Source organism: Nicotiana attenuata, unplaced genomic scaffold (genome assembly GCF_001879085.1).
Source record: "Nicotiana attenuata strain UT unplaced genomic scaffold, NIATTr2, whole genome shotgun sequence".
In the NCBI taxonomy this organism is placed as follows: Eukaryota; Viridiplantae; Streptophyta; class Magnoliopsida; order Solanales; family Solanaceae; genus Nicotiana; species Nicotiana attenuata.
In genome coordinates, this window is record NW_017672211.1 from 92,079 (window position 1) to 110,295 (window position 18,217).

Consider the following 18,217-nt stretch of genomic DNA (forward strand, 5'->3'; position numbering starts at 1 on the left):
TCACGATCCTAAACCCAAACCCGGTCGTGATGGCGCCTCTCGTGAAGACAAGGCCAGCCGACACTTCCAATCCATTTTAAGCAGTTGAAATAATAAAACTCAAGTCTTTAATAGGAATAGAATCCCTAAATAACAGTATAAGTTGCGGAAATAAAACCAACACAGCCCGACATCGGGGTGTCACCAGTCATGAGCATCTAAAATAAAAATAAAAGTCTGAAGTCTAATCCACTACTACATAACTGAATCAAAGAAACTAAGATAGAGGGAGAATGCACTGGGCTGCGAATCGCCAAGCAGCTACCTAGTAAATCTCCGAAGACCTGTTGGAACTATCAACCCTCAGGAGCAGGACCTGTAGCGCCCGAATCTACACACAGGGGTGCAGGGAGTAAAGTGAATACTCCAACTCAGTGAGTAATAAATATAAATGAAGACTGAGTAATATAAAATCACGTAAGGCACAAAATTAAGCTAAAAGAGGCATAGCAAAATCAGTAAATATAATTAAGCAGTGAAATCTCATAAACATCCTTTAAATAGTTAAACAATATACAGGGAAAACAACTAAAAAGTAAACACGTAATAACTGCCCCTCGGGCACAGTAACAACAGAATCAGCCCCTCGGGCAATGTCACAGAACAATACCAACCCCTCGGGCTATATCTCATATCACAATGGGTACCCGCTCACTGGGGGTATACAGACTACGGGAGGGGCCCTTTACGGCCCAAGCGCAATATCAAGCCATCTCGTGGCATCATAAACAGGCTCTCAGTCTCATATCAATCTCAAGCCACCTCGTGGCGTACAATCTCAGGCCCTCGACCTCATTATCATAATTAGTATATCACTGCTGCGGCGTGCAGCCCGACCCAAAAGTATCCTCACAACACAGGCCCTCGGCCTTACTCAGTCAAAATCTCATTAGCCCCTCGGGCATCAGTAAAACATGAAGCTCAGCTCAAAATATCTTTAAAATATTATTTAATGTGTTTAAAACAGAATAATATAGCTGAGTTTTGAAAATAGTGAAAATATAGCATGACTGAGCATTAATATGAAATCATCAGCGAGGAAAAATGTCATTTAAAATCCCCTAAGGGTTCGAACAGTTGGCACGAAGCCCAAACATGGCATTTAGCCCAAAGTATAATAATATCAAACAATTAGCTACCAAATATACAGAAAAATAGTCATTCGGGATGGACTAAGTCACAATCACCAACGGTGCACGATCCCACGCTCGTCATCTAGCGTGTGCGTCACCTCAACACAGCCGAACGTTGTGTAATCCGGGGTTTCATACCCTTAGAACAATATTTAAAATCATTACTCACCTCGAACTAGCCCGAAAGCTACTCTGCAACACGCTTGCCCCTCGAACCAACTTCCGAGTGCTCCAAATCTACCAAGTTCAGATTTTTATCATCAAATTATACTAAACGAATAAATTCCAACTGAAAAATATCGATTTTAAGCACAAAATCCGAAATCAGTCTGTGACGACCCGACCCGTCGTCTCATGTATTACCGCCCCATTTTTCCCATTTATTGCTTCTTCATGTTTCATTATCGGCATTTGGTAAGTTAGAGTCGAATCGGTTTGGTTTTAATAGAAAATGAGACATTTAGTCTCTTTAAGGAAGGCTTGTAATGGAAAAGTCAACCGGATGTTGCCTATTGAGTTAGAGGGCTCGGATATGAATTCCGATGATTTGGTTAGCTTCGGGGGATGATTTGTGACTTAGGAGTGTAATCAAAAGTGATTTTGGAGGTCCGGAGTAGAATTAGGCTTGAATTGGCGAATTCCGGTTGATAGGTGAGATTTTGATCCGAGGGTCAAAATGGAATTCCGAGAGTTGCAGTAGCTTCGTTAGGTGATTTGGGATGTGTGTGCAAAATTTCAGGTCATTCGGAGGTGATTTGGTTGGATTTTTTATCGAATGCGTATTTCGGAAGTTTTTGAAAAACTTAGGCTTGAATTCGATGAGAAATGATGGTTTTAGTGTTGTTAGAGGTGTTTTGATGATTGGAGCAAGTTTGACTAAGGTATTGGATCATGTTTGTATTTTTAGTTGAGGTCCTGAGGGCCTCGGGGTGATTTCGGATAGCTAACGGGACGAAATTTGGAGTTTAAGGACTGCTGAGTGGTTTGGTATCTGGTATTTTCGATTCTGCGAAAATGGACCGCAGAAGTAGTTCCGCAGAAGCGTATGAGGAGTCGCAGAAGCGAGGTTGGGCATTTTGGAGATTTCCACAGGAGCGGACTATTTCCCGCATAAGCGGCTTCCGCAGAAGCGGTTAGTGACCGCAAAAGCGGTCCAAGACAATAAGTGAGATTCCGCAAAAGCAGAAAATGACCGCAGATGCGGTTGTCGCAGAAGCGACAAAGGACCGCAGAAGCGGAAACAACTGATCAGAAGTGGGTTTTAATCCCTTCGCGAAATTTTACAGAAACACATTTTTAACTTCGGACTTGGGGTGTTCTTGAGCGATTTTGAAGAGGAAATTCAAGGACTTCGATCAGGTAAGCATTCTCGGACTTAGAACACAATTTTATCATGCAAATACATGAAATCACACTGAAAATTCAAGGAATTAGGGTCAAAAATGGTAGTTTAGGGCTTGAAATCTAAGAGAACAAAAATGGGAATTTGAGGGGTCATTTGGACTCCGATTTTGGTGTTCTTTATATGCATGGACTCGTGGCGAGATAAGGAATCCGGTGATGTGAATTTTATAATTTTTTGAGAAGTGGGCCTGGGGCTCGGGTTTTGCCAACTTCGTGATTTTCGATGTTTTTCGAGTCTTTTCGATTGGGTTATATTCCCTTAGCATATTGTGACGTATTCGTTGTGGTTTTGGTCAGATTCAACGCACGAAGAGGTGAATTCGAAAGGCAAGGGCATAGCAATCTAGGACCTTGGCTGGCTTGAGGTTAGTAATAAATGCAAATGCTGTGTTGAGGGTTTGAAACCCCGAATTTGCATAACGTAGTGCTATGTGAGGTGACTTGCACGCCGGATAACGGACGTGGGGTAGAGCACCGTCAGGGATTACGACTCGGTCCGTCCCGCTTAATAAAATTGATACCTATTTGATTGTAGATTTGTAATATCCTTATAAAAATGGATTAATTGTCATAATTGGGCTTCGTGCCAACTACTCGAATCCTTCAGGGATTATTTTAATGGTTTCTTACCATATTTATAAATATTAAACTCAGTCCTGGTATTTAATACTGTGTTTGAAATCTCAGCCATTTTCTTAAATTAGAAATTAAGTTAATATTTTTAAATGAAGTTTGGGTTGAATATTTTTATACTATTGTGTGATTTTTGGACTGAGTATGGGATCGGGCTGCACGTCGCAGCAGTATTATATTGATATTGATTTGAGGCTTAGGGCCTAATGGATGCCACGAGATGGCTTGATATTGCGCTTGGGCCGTAAGGGGCCCCTCCCGGAGTCTGCACACCCCTAGTGAGCGCCGTCGACGTTAAATAAATGGAGCGGGTTGCACGGCCACAGTGGGGTACTGGAGGTACCAGTTTATGTGTTGCATTGCATATTTAATTGTTATTTATTTCTTTATTTGTTGTGATGTTTATTCTAACTGTATTGTCGTTTAATGGTATTTTAGCTTTACGTTGTGTTTATTTAGGATTTCTTATCCTCAGACCTTATTTATATTTATTACTTTCTGAGTTGGAAGTACTCACAATACTCCCTGCACCTTGTGTGCAGATCCAGGTACACCAAAGGGTGAGTGAGGGCTTGTTAGCTGAGCAGCGATTATCTGGGAGTGTCGAGGTAGCTGCATGGCGTTCGCAGCCTTGATCTCTCCCTTCTATCTTTTATTATTTTATTCGTATTATTTTCCTAGTCGGACTTGTAATAGGTATATAAGCTGCTTCTAGAGGCTCATGTTCGTGACACCAGATTCTGTGGGCTATTTAGTATTTTATTTTGGGGTTTCGAATGTTAGAGATTATATCAGAATTTCCGCACTTAATTGGTATTATAGTAGTGAACATTTATTTATTTATTTAGATTATTTGGCTAAGGTTGCGTAAATGGTCGGGCTTGCCTAGCAATGTGTTGGGCGCCATCACGACCGGGGTTTGGATCGTGACAAGGTGGTATCAGAGCCTAGGTTACTTGGTCTCGCGAATCATGAGCCGGTTTAGTAGAGACTCGCGGATCGGTACGGAGACGTCTGTACTTATCCTCGAGAGGCTGCAGAACCTTTAGGAAATACTCCATATTCCTGAAACTCTTGTCGTGCGGTTTTGTTGAACTGTGAACTAAATCTTTGTTATTCTATTCTCTCACGGATGGTGAGAACACGAGCTACCGAACGTGACGGACGACCACCGGTGCCACCTACTGAGGCCGTGGGCGCGGTCGTGGTCGTGGCAGAGGTATAGTAGCCGGGACAGTACCTGCTAATCCTATGATTGCCCCAACTCAGGATCAGGCTCCAGCGGTGGAGACTCCAGCAGCACCTGCTCAGGCACCAGCTGTGCCTATTGTGATTCCGGGTCTTCAGGAGACCTTGGCACAGATCTTGACGGTCTGTACTGGTTTGGCTCAAGCAGTTTCAGCCACCACAGCAGCAGCGGCTACTTCACAGACCGGGGGAGGCAATCAGACCCCCGATGATCGCACACCTGCGCAGGGAGTGCAGGGGCTACAGACACCGGAGGCACCTCCAGCTCAGCAGGTTGCACCAGCTCAGGGTTTTGTGGTTCCAGCTATGCTAGACGATGAGCAGCGTCGTCTCGAGAGGTTTGGTAGACTCCAGCCTCCGACATTCGGTGGTGCTGAGGGCGAGGATTCCTAGAGTTTTCTTGACAGATGCCAGCGTATGCCCCGTACGGCAGGGATCCTTGAGTCGAGTGGTGTGGCATTTACTACTTTTCAGTTCACGGGGGATGCTCTTACTTGGTGGGAGGACTTTGAGAGGCGTAGGCCTGCCGGTGCAGCGAGAGTTGGGTACTCACATCCGATCCCTCTAACACATAAGTCAACATCCGATTGACTTTTCCAACTTAAGCCTTCTTAAAAGAGACTAAGTGTCTCAAACCTTTTCAAAACCTTTCCGAACCCGAGCCAACCGACCCGACCACATATAAAACCGATAATTAAGTCAAATAGAAGGAGAAATGGGGGAAACGGAGCGTTAACTCATGAGACGACCGGCCGGGTCGTCGCAATAATAATAATAATAATAATAATAATAATAATAATAATAATAATAATAATAATAATAATAATAATAGTAATAGTAATAGTAATAATAATAATACTGCAATAATATTATTTGTAAGCAGATACACGATTTGGCTTGAGTCGTGCTGGGCACTGTCCTAAGAAACTATTTCAGCAATGTGAAATGTTTCCGTAGGATCAAACAAGCCCATCTCTATTTATTTAGAGGATACAGGAATCAGAAAAATTAAATAATAAATCCAGCAAGTTGGAAGAGAAAGAGCAACTAATATCTTATGCCAATCAAAATATTATAGAAGAAGAAATTAGAAGGAGATTGACGTATATGAGGGAAAGAAGATAGAAGAATTTCTTGTTTTGCTAATGATTAGCTTTTCTTGGTGTTTTTTTTATTGAAGAATGATGGCCTAATCATGGTGCGAACTACTGTACAGTTGAATTAGTTATCATTAGTGCTAATTGTAGTTAATCCGTGTATTAGCTTAGATAGTCAGCAGAGTAGTTAATTAGTTACATGTGGGGCCCAGTGGCTAAGTTAGTACATGTATATAGTGTATTTCTCTATTCATTTTTTACACAAGAAGAAAAATTCATTTCTCTCAACTGCCAACCCCTTTCTCTTGAGTTCATCTTCATCTCAGATCCAATCTCAATTACTTGATGAATCTGGAGTTTGATCTCAGATTCATCAAGCTCACATGGTATTAGAGCAGTAAAGAATTATAATCCGCAAATTTAGTTCAATTCAGTTGAGATCTCATAGTCGTCTTCTTCGCGAAGCTGCAACAGACAGTCGTCAATGGCAGCTGAAAAAATTAACCACACACATCCTTTATTTGTTCATCCTTCGGACACTCCTAGCTCAATTCTGATTCCTGTCAAGCTCACAGGTTCAGAGAACTATGGGTTGTGGCGTCGTTCAATGAAAATTGCATTACAAGCTAAAAGGAAGCTAGGTTTTGTGCTTGGGACATGCAAAAAGGATTCGTTTAAATTTGAATTACATGAGGACTGGGAAACATGTAATGCAATAGTGCTCTCCTGGATCATGAATATAGTTTCTCCAGATCTACTTAGCGGTATTGTCTATGCATCTAATGCACACCTAGTGTGGGAAGATCTAAGAGAGAGATTCGACAAGGTGAATCGTGTGCGAATTTTTCAGTTACATAGAGAAATTGCTACTATTGCTCAGGGAACAGAGTCAGTTTCTGCATATTTCACCAGGTTGAAGGAACTGTGGGCTGAGTATGATGCCATGGTGCCCGTACCTAATTCGAAAGAATATGTTGAACATTTGCAACACCAGAGGTTGATGCAGTTTCTGAGTGGCCTTAATGAGACATATGAACAAGTGAGGCATCAGATCTTAATGAAGACTATGGAGCCAACACTAAATCAAGCTTATGCGTTGATTATAGAAGATGAGAGTCAAAATGCTAGCACTCATACAATCTTTCCAAATAGAGGAGATCTAGTTGCTATGCAAGCAGGTAGAGGACAAGCACCTATGCAGAACATCAGGGGACAGTACAAGGGAAAGAAGCCATTTCTGAAATGTGATTACTGCAACAAGCCTGGACATTCCAAAGAAAACTGCTACAAGTTGGTTGGCTATCCAACTGATTTCAAAGCCAAGCAACCATATGCAGCAAACATGACAACTGGTGGTCAGGAGAATGGAAAGCAGGCAGGTCAGGATGAAGAAGGAAGTAGCTCTGATGGATTGAAAGTAGGATCATATTTCACTGAAGATCAATACAGACATATTTTGAACATGTTGAACAGGGAAACCCCAGAGCATCAAGCTAACATGGCAGGTATTGCAACCTCCTTAATGACAAGTTTTACTTGTAAAGAATAGGTGATTGATTCTGGAGCTACACATCACATAGCTGGTGAACTAGACATAATAGACACTAAGAACAAAGTAAACAGATGTAATAGTGATCAAGTACATTTTCCCACAGGAGAAAAGTCTAGTATAACACATATTTGAGATGTTATCATAAGTGATGAATTGAAGCTGGAAGATGTCCTATTTGTACCTGAGTTTAAGTTCAATCTGATCTCAGTGTCCAAACTAACTAGGCAGTTGTGTTGCTCAGTGAATTTTTTCCCTGATTTTTGTCTATTTCATGATCTCTACAATGGCAAGGTGAGGGGGATTGGTAGAGAGAGAGGTGGTCTATACATTTTGAAGAAAAATTTCAAAGGAGATCTGGAAAGATTTGTCAAGGAAGTAAAGAAGTTTGCATCAGCTACAACTACACAAAACAATGTAGAAGTTGGAGTTTTGTGGCACAAAAGGCCAGGCCATGCTTCAGTTAGTACTATGAAGAAGTTATATTTGTTTCATAATAATTCTGTAGGAGTAATAGTGAATAATGATTGCCCTGTATGCCCATTAGCAAAACAAACTAGACTGATATTCCTCAGAAGTATGAGTAGAAATGAAAATCCCTTATTTCTTTTGCATATGGATGTTTGGGGACCATATAAGTTTCCCACATATGATAAAAAGCATTTTTTCCTAACAATAGTGGATGATAATACAAGGTATACCTGGGTGCATTTGCTTCACTTGAAAAGTGATGTTTTTGTAGTATTAAAGAAATTTCTTCCCATGCTGCACACTTAATTTCAGTCTAAGGTGAAGGTAGTTAGAACAGATAATGGCACAGAATTCTTTAACAGGCACATGAATGAACTGTTTGATGCATATGTTATAGTTCATCAAAGTAGTTGTGTTTACTTTCCACAGCAAAATGGAATAGTGGAGCGGAAACATGGACACATTTTGGATACAGCAAGGGCATTGAAGTTTCAAGCAAACACTCCTACAAGATTCTGGGGTGAATGCATTAAAACAACAGTGTATGTGATAAACAGACTGCCCACTGATCTACTGAATGGAAAGGCTCCATATGAACTTCTTCATAACAGGACACCTTCACTGACTCATCTTAGAGTATTTGGATGCCTCTGCTATGCAACTAACTTGGTTAAGGAAGACAAGTTCTCACCAAGGGCAATAGCAGTTGTATTTCTTGGTTATGCAGAGACACAAAAAGGGAACAAACTAATGGACTTAAATACTAACAAGTTTTTTGTGTGCAGAGATGTCATATTCAAGGAAAATATGTTTTCTTTTCAAAATGCAAAGGGACAAATAACTACTGATGATACTCCAGGTCAGTCAGAACCTTTACAAGGTTCCTGTGGGAATATGCTTCAACAGCCAGAAGTAGCTGTAGAGAGTAATTTGGAGGAGCCTGTTGAAGAGGTGGTATTGATGACACCACAGAGATCTATGCTGCAGAACATGAAGCTGATGATGATGACCATATCCTATCAGAAACACATGCAGACATGCAACAAGGAGGAAGTGAGCACTCACCAGAAGCAGGTGTGTGACGACCCAAAGGGGTCATCACTTGTTTTCCTATTCATTCTGTGCTTCCGAGGCCTTGAAGGCCTCATTTAGGTTGCCTCGATTTGCATACGCAGTCTGGGCGCGTAGCCGGAAGGTTTAAATATGAAATTCTGTGAAAAATGCTAAATTTTGATATTAAAATAAATAAATTTGACTTCGGTCAACAGTTTGGGTAAACGGACTCGGACCCGTGATTTGACGGTCCCGGAGGGTGCGTAGGAAAATATGGGACTTGGGCGTATGCCCAGAATCGAATTTCGAGGTCCCAAGCACGAGAAATGAATTTTTGAGAAAAATTGTTTTCTGAAAATATTTAAGGAAATTGGAAATGAAAACTGATTAGAAAATGATGGTATCGGGCCCGTATTTTGGTTTCGACGCCCGGTACAGGTCTTATATATGGTTTAAGCACTTTCTATAAAGTTTGGTTGAAAACGGACGTCGTTTGACGTGTTTCAGACTTGAAATGGAAAATTTGATGTTTTGTGAAACTTGGAAGAAATCATGAAATTTGAGGCTTAATTCGATGTTTACGATGTTATATTAGCGATTTAATCGCACGGATAAGTCCGTAGGATATTTTTGAGGTTGTGTGTATGTTTGGTTTGGAGCCCCGAGGGCTCAGGTGAATTTTGGATAGGCCGTGAGTGCATTTATAACCTTTGTGAAAATGTGGCATTTCAGTTCTAAATGCGAGCTCGCAAATGCAAGAAGGGGGAATCCTGCATTGGGTCGCAAATGCGACCATCTGGTTCGAAAATGCGATGTGGAGCCAGTCGCAAATGCGACATAGAGGCTCGCAAAGGCGAAGTCTGCTGTTTCGCAAATGCGACATAATTGTCGCAAATGCGATGCTCTTGTTTTTGCCCAGTGTTCGCAAATGTGAACATGAATTCGCAAATCCCATACCAGGTCGGGGTTCGCGATTGCGAACCCCAGTTCGCAAATCCCACATCTGCAACCTGCATATTTTACACTTAGCCGAATTTTGAACCATTTTCAACATTCTTTCAAAACACAAACTTCTTGGGCGATTTTTCAAGAATAAACCTTCTTCCAAATCAATTGTAAGTTGATTTTTACTCATTTCATTCAATCTTTAAAATCATTTAACATGTTTTCAACTTAAAATCAATGATTTTCATGGGTGAAATTGGGGGTTTTGGGTAGAACCTAGGTTTTTCTAAAATTGAGGATTTGGACCTCAATTTGAGGTCCGATTTCAAAACAAATCATATATTTGGTGTCACGACCCCAGTTCACCCTCCATGAACATGTCGTGATGGCACCTAGTTCCTACAACTAGGTAAGCCTAACAGTGCGGAATAACAAACTAACATTTGCGGAATAATTAATTAAAACTGAACATACAGAAATAACAACTGTATATAAGGCCACTCGGCCTATACAACTCAAAAATATGCGGAAGTCTACAACTAAATCCCAAAACCCGGAAACTCACGGGAAAACACAGGCTAATAGAGCATAGTAATCATCTCTACACCAGAATGTCTAAACAACATAAAAAGGAAAGAAAAGGAAACCATTTGCTAAAGCCGGAATAGAGTAGAGACTCCTAGTCTGCGGACGTAGCAGATATACCTCAAGTCTCAGCTAGGTCTCTCCACCACAGGGATGATACGCCTGGGAGGAAGTACCTGAATCTGCACATGAAAGACATGCGCAGGAAGGGCATGAGTACACCACAGCGGTACTCAGTAAGTGCCAAGCCTAACCTCCGTTGGGTGGTGACGAGGAAGGTCAGGGCCCTACTGAGATAACATAATAAATAATGAGATAACAGAAACAGTTTAAATAAAGTCTACAGCGAGAATCTAAACCAGGTAAATAAGGAAGAACGGTAATAGAAAACAAAGGTAACAATACACGGAAAAACTGCTCTCAACAAGGAATGGTAGCCGGGGGATCTCTTGGTATCCCGAGGATCTCTTGGTATCCTCATCATCAACACTGGGGATCTCTCGGTATCCCAAGGATCTCTTGGTATCCTCAATAAGTAAGTCGGGGATCTCTTGGTATCCCAATATATATATATAGAATCACATGTGCTAGGGATCTCTTGGTATCCCGCACCCCCAGTCCAGATTATCTCAAGTACCGGGGGATCTCCCGGGAAGCCGTCCCGTAGTCCCAAATTAAACACACAACAACAACGATTCATAAATCTCAGAACAATGCTAAAAATTAGGACACGAAGTAGTAAATTACAGCCTAACATGCTTCACGGAGTACAAATAGCACAGTTAAAGCAAATAAGCAAGTAAGCCAGCTAAACATAAGTCCCTAAGCTAGCACAGGTACAAACTTACAGTTAAAAGAAATAAGTAAACAAGAAATCTCAATTTAAATACTTCAAGTAGAAAAGGATTTACAACAATTAGCTCAAGTACGCACTCGTCACCTCACGTACGAGGCATTCAAATATTCAAGATCATATCCTAAGGGAAAAGGTCCCCCACACAAAGTTAGACAAGCCACTTACCTCGAACTGGTTCAATATCAACTAGAAACCACGCTCTTTCCACGAGTATCCGACTCCAAATGGACCAAATCTATTCAATTCAATTACACATTGTAAATAATATTGCAAACAACTGATTCCGCTATTAAAATTAAAGCTAGGGCACGAAATAGATAAAATGACCAAAACGCCCCTCAAGCCAACGCCTCGGAATCGAATAATTTTCATATTTTTAGAACCCTCGTACCCTGACGAGTCCAACCATATAAAAATCTCCCAAATCGGAGGTCAAATGCCCACTCAAAACTCAATAGTTTAGGTAATGAAGTTTTACCCCAAATTATCCAATTTTTTATCCTAAATTCGAATTCCGATGATGTATTTAACTATATAATGATGAAATATAACAAGAAGGGACAAAAGAAACATTACCCAGTGATCTTCACTTCAAAACCCACTCAAAATCTCCTTAAACCAAGCTCTCAATTGATTTTGCAAACTTATGAAATTAAACCCTCGACATTTCTATTTCTGCCCAGGGATTTCCGCTTCTGCGGACAAGTGACCGCTTCTGCGGTCCCGCTTTTGCGGAACACTGGCCGTTTCTGCGGCTTCCTTTAAAATCTCAGCTTCCGCTTCTGCGGTTCCTATCTCGCAGAAGCGGATCCGCTTCTGCGGAATTCCTACCGCTTATGCGGTTTCTTGGAAGGTGACCAAAAATCGCTTCTGCGAAGCCAAGGCCGCTTTTGCGGCTCCGCTTCTGCGGTTCCCAAGCCGCAGAAGTAAAAGATACCAGAAGCAGCAGAACTGCTGCCTCTTAACTTCCAAACTTCTTCCATTAACCACCCAAAATCATCCCGAGGCCCCCGGGACCTCAACCAAAAGCACCAATACCACCTAATACCTTATTCAAACTTGTACCAATCTTAAAAACACCTAAAACAACACCGGAAACCCGATTAAATCGAGGATTCAAGCCTAGGAACTTCAATTTCCAACAAAACACGCTTTCGATCAAAAACCTACCCGAACCTCGTTCGAATGACCTGAAATTTTGCACACACATCCCAAATGACATGACGGAACTGCTGTAACTTCCGGAATTCCAATTCGACCCTCGGATCAAAAACTCACTATTGGACCGGAAACTTCAAAAATTCAAACTTCGGCATTTCAAGCCTAAATAAGCTACAGACTTCCAAAATACATTCCGAACACGCTCCCAACCCCGAAATCACCTAACGAAGCTAACGGAACCATCAGATTTTCCATTCCGAGGTTGTCTTCACACTATTCCGACTACAGACCATTTTCAACACTTAAGCTCTCATTTAGGGACTAAGTGTCCCAAAACACTTCAAAACTTAACACCGAACGTCCCGGCATACCAAAATAGCAGAAATGAACTTAGGGGAAGCAGTTAATGGGGGATCGGGGTGTAAATTCCAAAAACGACCGGCTGGGTCGTTACATTTGGGTTCGTGGGGGAATGGGTATCCGGGTTTTGGTTCGAACCTCAGGTTTTGACCACGTGGTCCCGGGGGCAATTTTGGAATTTTGGGTAAAACTTTAGGAAATTCATTTTATGCATTTAAATTGATTCATTTAGCGTTTATTGATGTAATTAAGTAACTTGTGACTAGATTCGAGCAGATTGGTGGTGGAATCGAGGAGTAAAGCCATAATTGAGACTTGAGTTGAATTCAAAGCATCGAGGTAAGTGTTCGGTCTAACCTTAGCTTGAGGGATTAGGAGTTGAGTCCTATTTGCTATGTGGTAATTGTCAAGTACGACGTATAGGCAAGGTGACGAGTATCTATACGTTGGTGTCAAGCATGACCATGAGTCCTATATTGTGATTTCCATGACTTTGTTGTATTATTCATGCCTTGGTGATTATTTCTATTTGTTGTGCAAAGTTGTGGAAAGAATCGTGACTTATGGATATTGAGGAGCGTTGGCTCCAGTCGTAGAACGCATTGCGAAAGTATAAGTGATAATTGAACCTCTAGAGCANTTTATGGTTGGTGAGCGGGTATTGCTCCGAGTGTCGCCCATGAAGGGCGTGATGAGGTTTGGGAAGAAGGGCAAGCTTAGCCCAAGTTTCATTGGCCCGTTTGAGATCCTTGATCGAGTGGGAGAGGTGGCTTATGGACTTGCTTTGCCGCCGAGCTTATCAGTCGTGCATCCAGTGTTTCATGTGACCATGCTTCGGAGATATCACGGCGATCCAGCCCACGTGTTAGATTTCAACACTGTCCAGTTGGACAAGGATTTGTCTTATGAGGAGGAGCCAGTAGCTATTCTAGACCGGCAGGTTCGTCAGTTGAGATTCAAGAGTTTTTCTTCTGTCCGTTCGAGGACGAACAGTTGTTTTAGAAGTGGAGAATGTGACAACCCAAAGGGGTCATCACTTGTTTTCTTATTCATTTTGTGCTTCCGAGGCCTTGAAAGCCTCATATAGGGTCGCCTCGATTTGCGTGCGCAGTCCGGGCGCATAGCCGGAAGGTTTAAATATGAAATTCTGTGAAAAATGCTAAATTTTGATATTAAAATGAATAAATTTGACTTCGGTCAACATTTTGGGTAAACGGACCCGAACCCGTGATTTGATGGTCCCGGAGGGTGCGTAGCAAAATTTGGGACTTGGGCGTATGCCCAGAATCGAATTCCGAGGTCCCAAGCCCGAGAAATGAATTTTTGAGTAAAATTGTTTTCTGAAAATATTTAAGGAAATTGGAAATGAAAACTGATTAGAAAGTGATGATATAGGGCCCGTATTTTGGTTCCGGTGCCCGATACAGGTCTTATATATGGTTTAAGCACTTTCTGTAAAGTTTGATTGAAAACGGACGTCGTTTGACGTGTTTCGGACTTGAAATGGAAAATTTGATGTTTTGTGAAAGTAGGAAGAAATCATGGAATTTGAGGCTTAATTCAATGTTTATGATTTTATATTAGCGATTTAATCGCACGGGTAAGTCCGTAGGATGTTTTGACGTTGTGTGTATGTTTGGTTTGGAGCCCCGAGGGCTCGGGTGAATTTTGGATAGGCCGTGAGTGCATTTTTAACCTTTGTGAAAATCTGGCATTTCGGTTCTGGTATCTTCGCAATTGCGAAGAAGTTCTCGCAATTGCGAAGAAGTTCTCGCAAATGCGAGAAGGGGGAATCCTGCATTGGGTCGCAAATGCGACCATCTGGTTCACAAATGCGATGTGGAGCCAGTCGCAAATGCGACATAGAGACTCGCAAATGCGAAGTCTGCTGTTTCGCAAATGCGACATAATTGTCGCAAATGCGATGCTCTTATTTTTGCCCAGTGTTCGCAAATACGAACATGACTTCGCAAATCCCATACCAGGTCGGAGTTCGCAATTGCGAACCCCAGTTCGCAAATCCCACATCTGCAACCTGCATATTTTACACTTAGCCGAATTTTAAACCATTTTCAACATTCTTTCAAAACACAAATTTCTTGGGCGATTTTTCAAGAACAAACCTTCTTCCAAATCAATTGTAAGTTGATTTTTACTCATTTCTTTCAATCATTAACATCATTTAACATGTTTTCAACTTAAAATCAATGATTTTCATGGGTGAAATTGGGAGTTTTGGGTAGAACCTAGGTTTTTCTAAAGTTGGGGATTTGGACCTCAATTTGAGGTCCGATTTCAAAATATATCATATATTTGGGTTCGTGGGGGAATGGGTATCCGGGTTTTGGTTCGAACCTCAGGTTTTGACCACGTGGTCCCGGGGGCAATTTTGGAATTTTGGGTAAAACTTTAGGAAATTCATTTTATGCATTCAAATTGATTCATTTAGCGTTTATTGATGTAATTAAGTAACTTGTGACTAGATTCGAGCAGATTGGTGGTGGAATCGAGGAGTAAAGCCATAATTGAGACTTGAGTTGAATTCAAAGCATCGAGGTAAGTGTTCGGTCTAACCTTAGCTTGAGGGATTAGGAGTTGAGTCCTATTTGCTATGTGGTAATTGTCAAGTACGACGTATAGGCAAGGTGACGAGTATCTATACGTTGGTGTCAAGCATGACCATGAGTCCTATATTGTGATTTCCATGACTTTGTTGTATTATTCATGCCTTGGTGATTATTTCTATTTGTTGTGCAAAGTTGTGGAAAGAATCGTGACTTATGGATATTGAGGAGCGTTGGCTCCAGTCGTAGAACGCATTGCGAAAGTATAAGTGATAATTGAACCTCTAGAGCATTGGTTCGAGTTGTGAAGTGAATTTTAAAGTAAAAGTGCGAAGAGAAAAGATCATTATGTTGTNTTAGATGTTGTAACAAGATCGGTTATAGCTGCGGTAGTTAGATGTTGGGACAAGTGTGGTTATAGATGTTTCTCCCTTGCCGGGACGTAATTACTCATGCTATCGAATCCCTTGTCGGGATAGTGTGGACCTTATCGATCCCTTGTCGGGACTCTCATTATAATTGTAAATATTATATATGGATCGGGTTGCACGTCACAACAATATCATATATGGGTCGGGTTGCACGCCGCAACAATATTAAATATGGATCGGGTTGCACGCCGCAACAACATTATATAAGGATAGGGTTGCACGCCGCAACAGTGTTATACACGGATCGGGTTGCACGCCACAACAAAGATATAATGAAATGTGAGCGGGTGGTACGCCTACCACGAGATATAATAAAATGGGAGCAGGTGGTACGCCTACCACGAGATATAATGAAATGTGAGCGGGTGGCACGCCTGCCACGAGATACAGAAAATGGGAGCGGGTTGCACGCCTGCAACAAGATGTGAAAGGAAAGTGAATTCTGCCTTTGTTTTCTTTATTCTTGGTAGTGGTTGGGTTTTGTTTACTTTATAGTTCTCTTGATATTCTGTTTTTACCTGTTATTCCCCGGAGCATGTTTTCCCCTCCCACCTCTACTTGTTTATTCGTGCTTTACTTTCCCTTGTATATCATATCACTGTACAGGTTTATTTGGTGGTCTGGTCCTAGCCTCGTCACTACCTCGTCGAGGTTAGGCCAGACACTTACTAGCACATGGGGTCGGTTGTGCTGATACTACACTCTGTGCTCTTTTGCACAGATTCAGGTGTCGGGAAGCAGCTGCAGTAGCGCGGGAGTTAGCTTCAGTTTTGCGAGACACCAAGGTAGCCTTGCAGGCGTCCGCAGACCCGTTGTCTCTTCTATCTTTTATTTCAGTCTGTTATCTCATGTATTTCGAGACAAACCATTACATTTTCTTTCAAACGGTTGTATTTAGCACTCTTAGTAGTTCGTGAGTATGTGATACCAGTTCTTGGGTAGAGGTTTATGTTGATTTTCCGCATTGTTGTTCGGATTCTTTAATTCAAGACTTCCGCTTATTTATTTTCTTCCGCTATTTTCATGATATTACTGATAATTTTTAAAAGTAGTAAATTGATTAATGCTAAAGGTAGCTAAGGGTTGGCTTGCCTAGCTCTCATCAGTAGGCGCCATCACGACTCCCGAAGGTGGGAAACCCGGGTCGTGACAAGGTGAGACCAATGATGCAGATGCAGAGGCAGAGGTAGAGGCAACAAATAGTAATGTAATCCCAGAACAACATGTGGTGGTAGAGGAAATTGAAGTTCCTCCAACAATCATTCAGCAAGGGACTACTGAGGCAAGAAAGTCCAAGAGAACCACAAAGGAACCTATATGGTTACAGGACTATGTGACCACAACAAAAGGAAATTCCTCCTATCTACTGTCTAACTATCTATCTTATAGCAAGTTAACTGACACATGCAGGAGTTTTGTGACAAGAATCTCAGAGTTGACAGAACCAAAGACCTTCAGTGAAGCATGCAAGGACAAGAGATGGCTTGAAGCTATTGAAGTTGAAATTAAAGCTTTGGAGGGCAATCAAACCTGGGATGTTGTTGATCTTCCAAAAGGCATGAAGGCCATTGGCTCAAAGTGGGTATACAAGATCAAGTATAAAGCAAATGGTGAGATATAGAGGTTTAAGGCCAGGTTAGTAGCCAGGGGCTATAGCCAAAGAGAAGGGCTAGACTACAATGAAATATTTTCACCTGTTGCCAAGATGGTAACTGTGAGTTCAGTCATTGCTTTGGCTGCTTTTAAAGGATGGTCTATATCACAAATGGATGTATATAATGCATTCTTACAAGGGGATCTATATGAAGAAGTATACATGGAACTCCCTCAAGGCTTTAGGAGACGGGGGGAGACAAAAGTCTACAAGTTATTAAAGTCACTATATGGGCTTAAACAGGCTTCTCGCCAATGGAACATTAAGCTCAGTGAAGCACTAACAGCTGCAGGGTATGTTCAAAGTTTACATGATTATTCACTGTTCACAAAAAGGAAAGGAGATGATTTTGTAGCAGTGTTGATATATGTGGATGACCTATTGATTACTGGAAACTGTGAGGAGTTCATTAATGAGACCAAAGTTATTCTTCACCAGAAGTTTAAGGTGAAGGATCTTGGTGAACTCAAATATTTTCTGGGAATTGAAGTCATGAGGTCCAAGGAAGGGATATTGTTGAATCTAAGAAAGTACTGTCTTCAACTCATTTCTGATTTGGGATTAAGTGGTGCTAAGCCAATTTCCACTCCAATAGATCTCAACCAAAAATTCACCTCTGCTGAGTTTGACAAACATACTGGGACTGCAGGAGATGAAGTTCTAGCAGATGCAAGTTAATATCAAAGACTGATTGGTCGACTGATTTATTTTACTGTCACGCGAATAGATATTGTGTTTGCAGTTCAAACGCTCAGTCAGTTCATGTAGGAGCCCAAAAGGTCTCATTGGGATGCTGATATGAGAGTAGTCAAATTTTTTGAAGCATGAGCCAGGCATGGGAGTACTTCTAGGCAGCACTGAAGCAGATTGTTTAATGCGTTTTTGTGATGCAGACTGGGCGAGTTGTCCAAATACAAGAAGGTCTGTTACTGGATACTTAGTCAAATTTGGGAATTCACTTATCTCATGAAAATCCAAGAAGCAGCATACAATGTCAAGAAGCTCTGTAGAAGCAGAGTATCGAAGCCTGGCAG

At 41.5% G+C, this 18,217-nt stretch overlaps 1 protein-coding gene across 1 annotated transcript; it reads left to right on the forward strand.

Moving 5' to 3' along the window:
• The first annotated feature begins 6,038 nt into the window (after positions 1 to 6,038).
• Positions 6,039 to 17,150, forward strand: LOC109212337. The gene is made up of 5 exons (XM_019375967.1): positions 6,039 to 7,059; positions 7,315 to 7,637; positions 7,887 to 8,648; positions 16,251 to 16,314; positions 16,702 to 17,150. The coding sequence occupies exons 1-5, from the start codon at positions 6,039 to 6,041 to the stop codon at positions 17,148 to 17,150; spliced, it is 2,619 nt and encodes an 872-aa protein (XP_019231512.1).
• The last annotated feature ends 1,067 nt before the right edge of the window (positions 17,151 to 18,217 follow it).

Bases quoted from the DNA above. Each gene is read 5' to 3' on its own strand.
- LOC109212337 (XM_019375967.1), top strand. From the start codon at position 6,039: ATGGCAGCTGAAAAAATTAACCACACACATCCTTTATTTGTTCATCCT. The intron at 8,649-16,250 runs GTGTGTGACGAC...TCTTTTGCACAG, and splicing joins TGAGCACTCACCAGAAGCAG to ATTCAGGTGTCGGGAAGCAG. The intron at 16,315-16,701 runs GTAGCCTTGCAG...CCAATGATGCAG, and splicing joins CAGTTTTGCGAGACACCAAG to ATGCAGAGGCAGAGGTAGAG.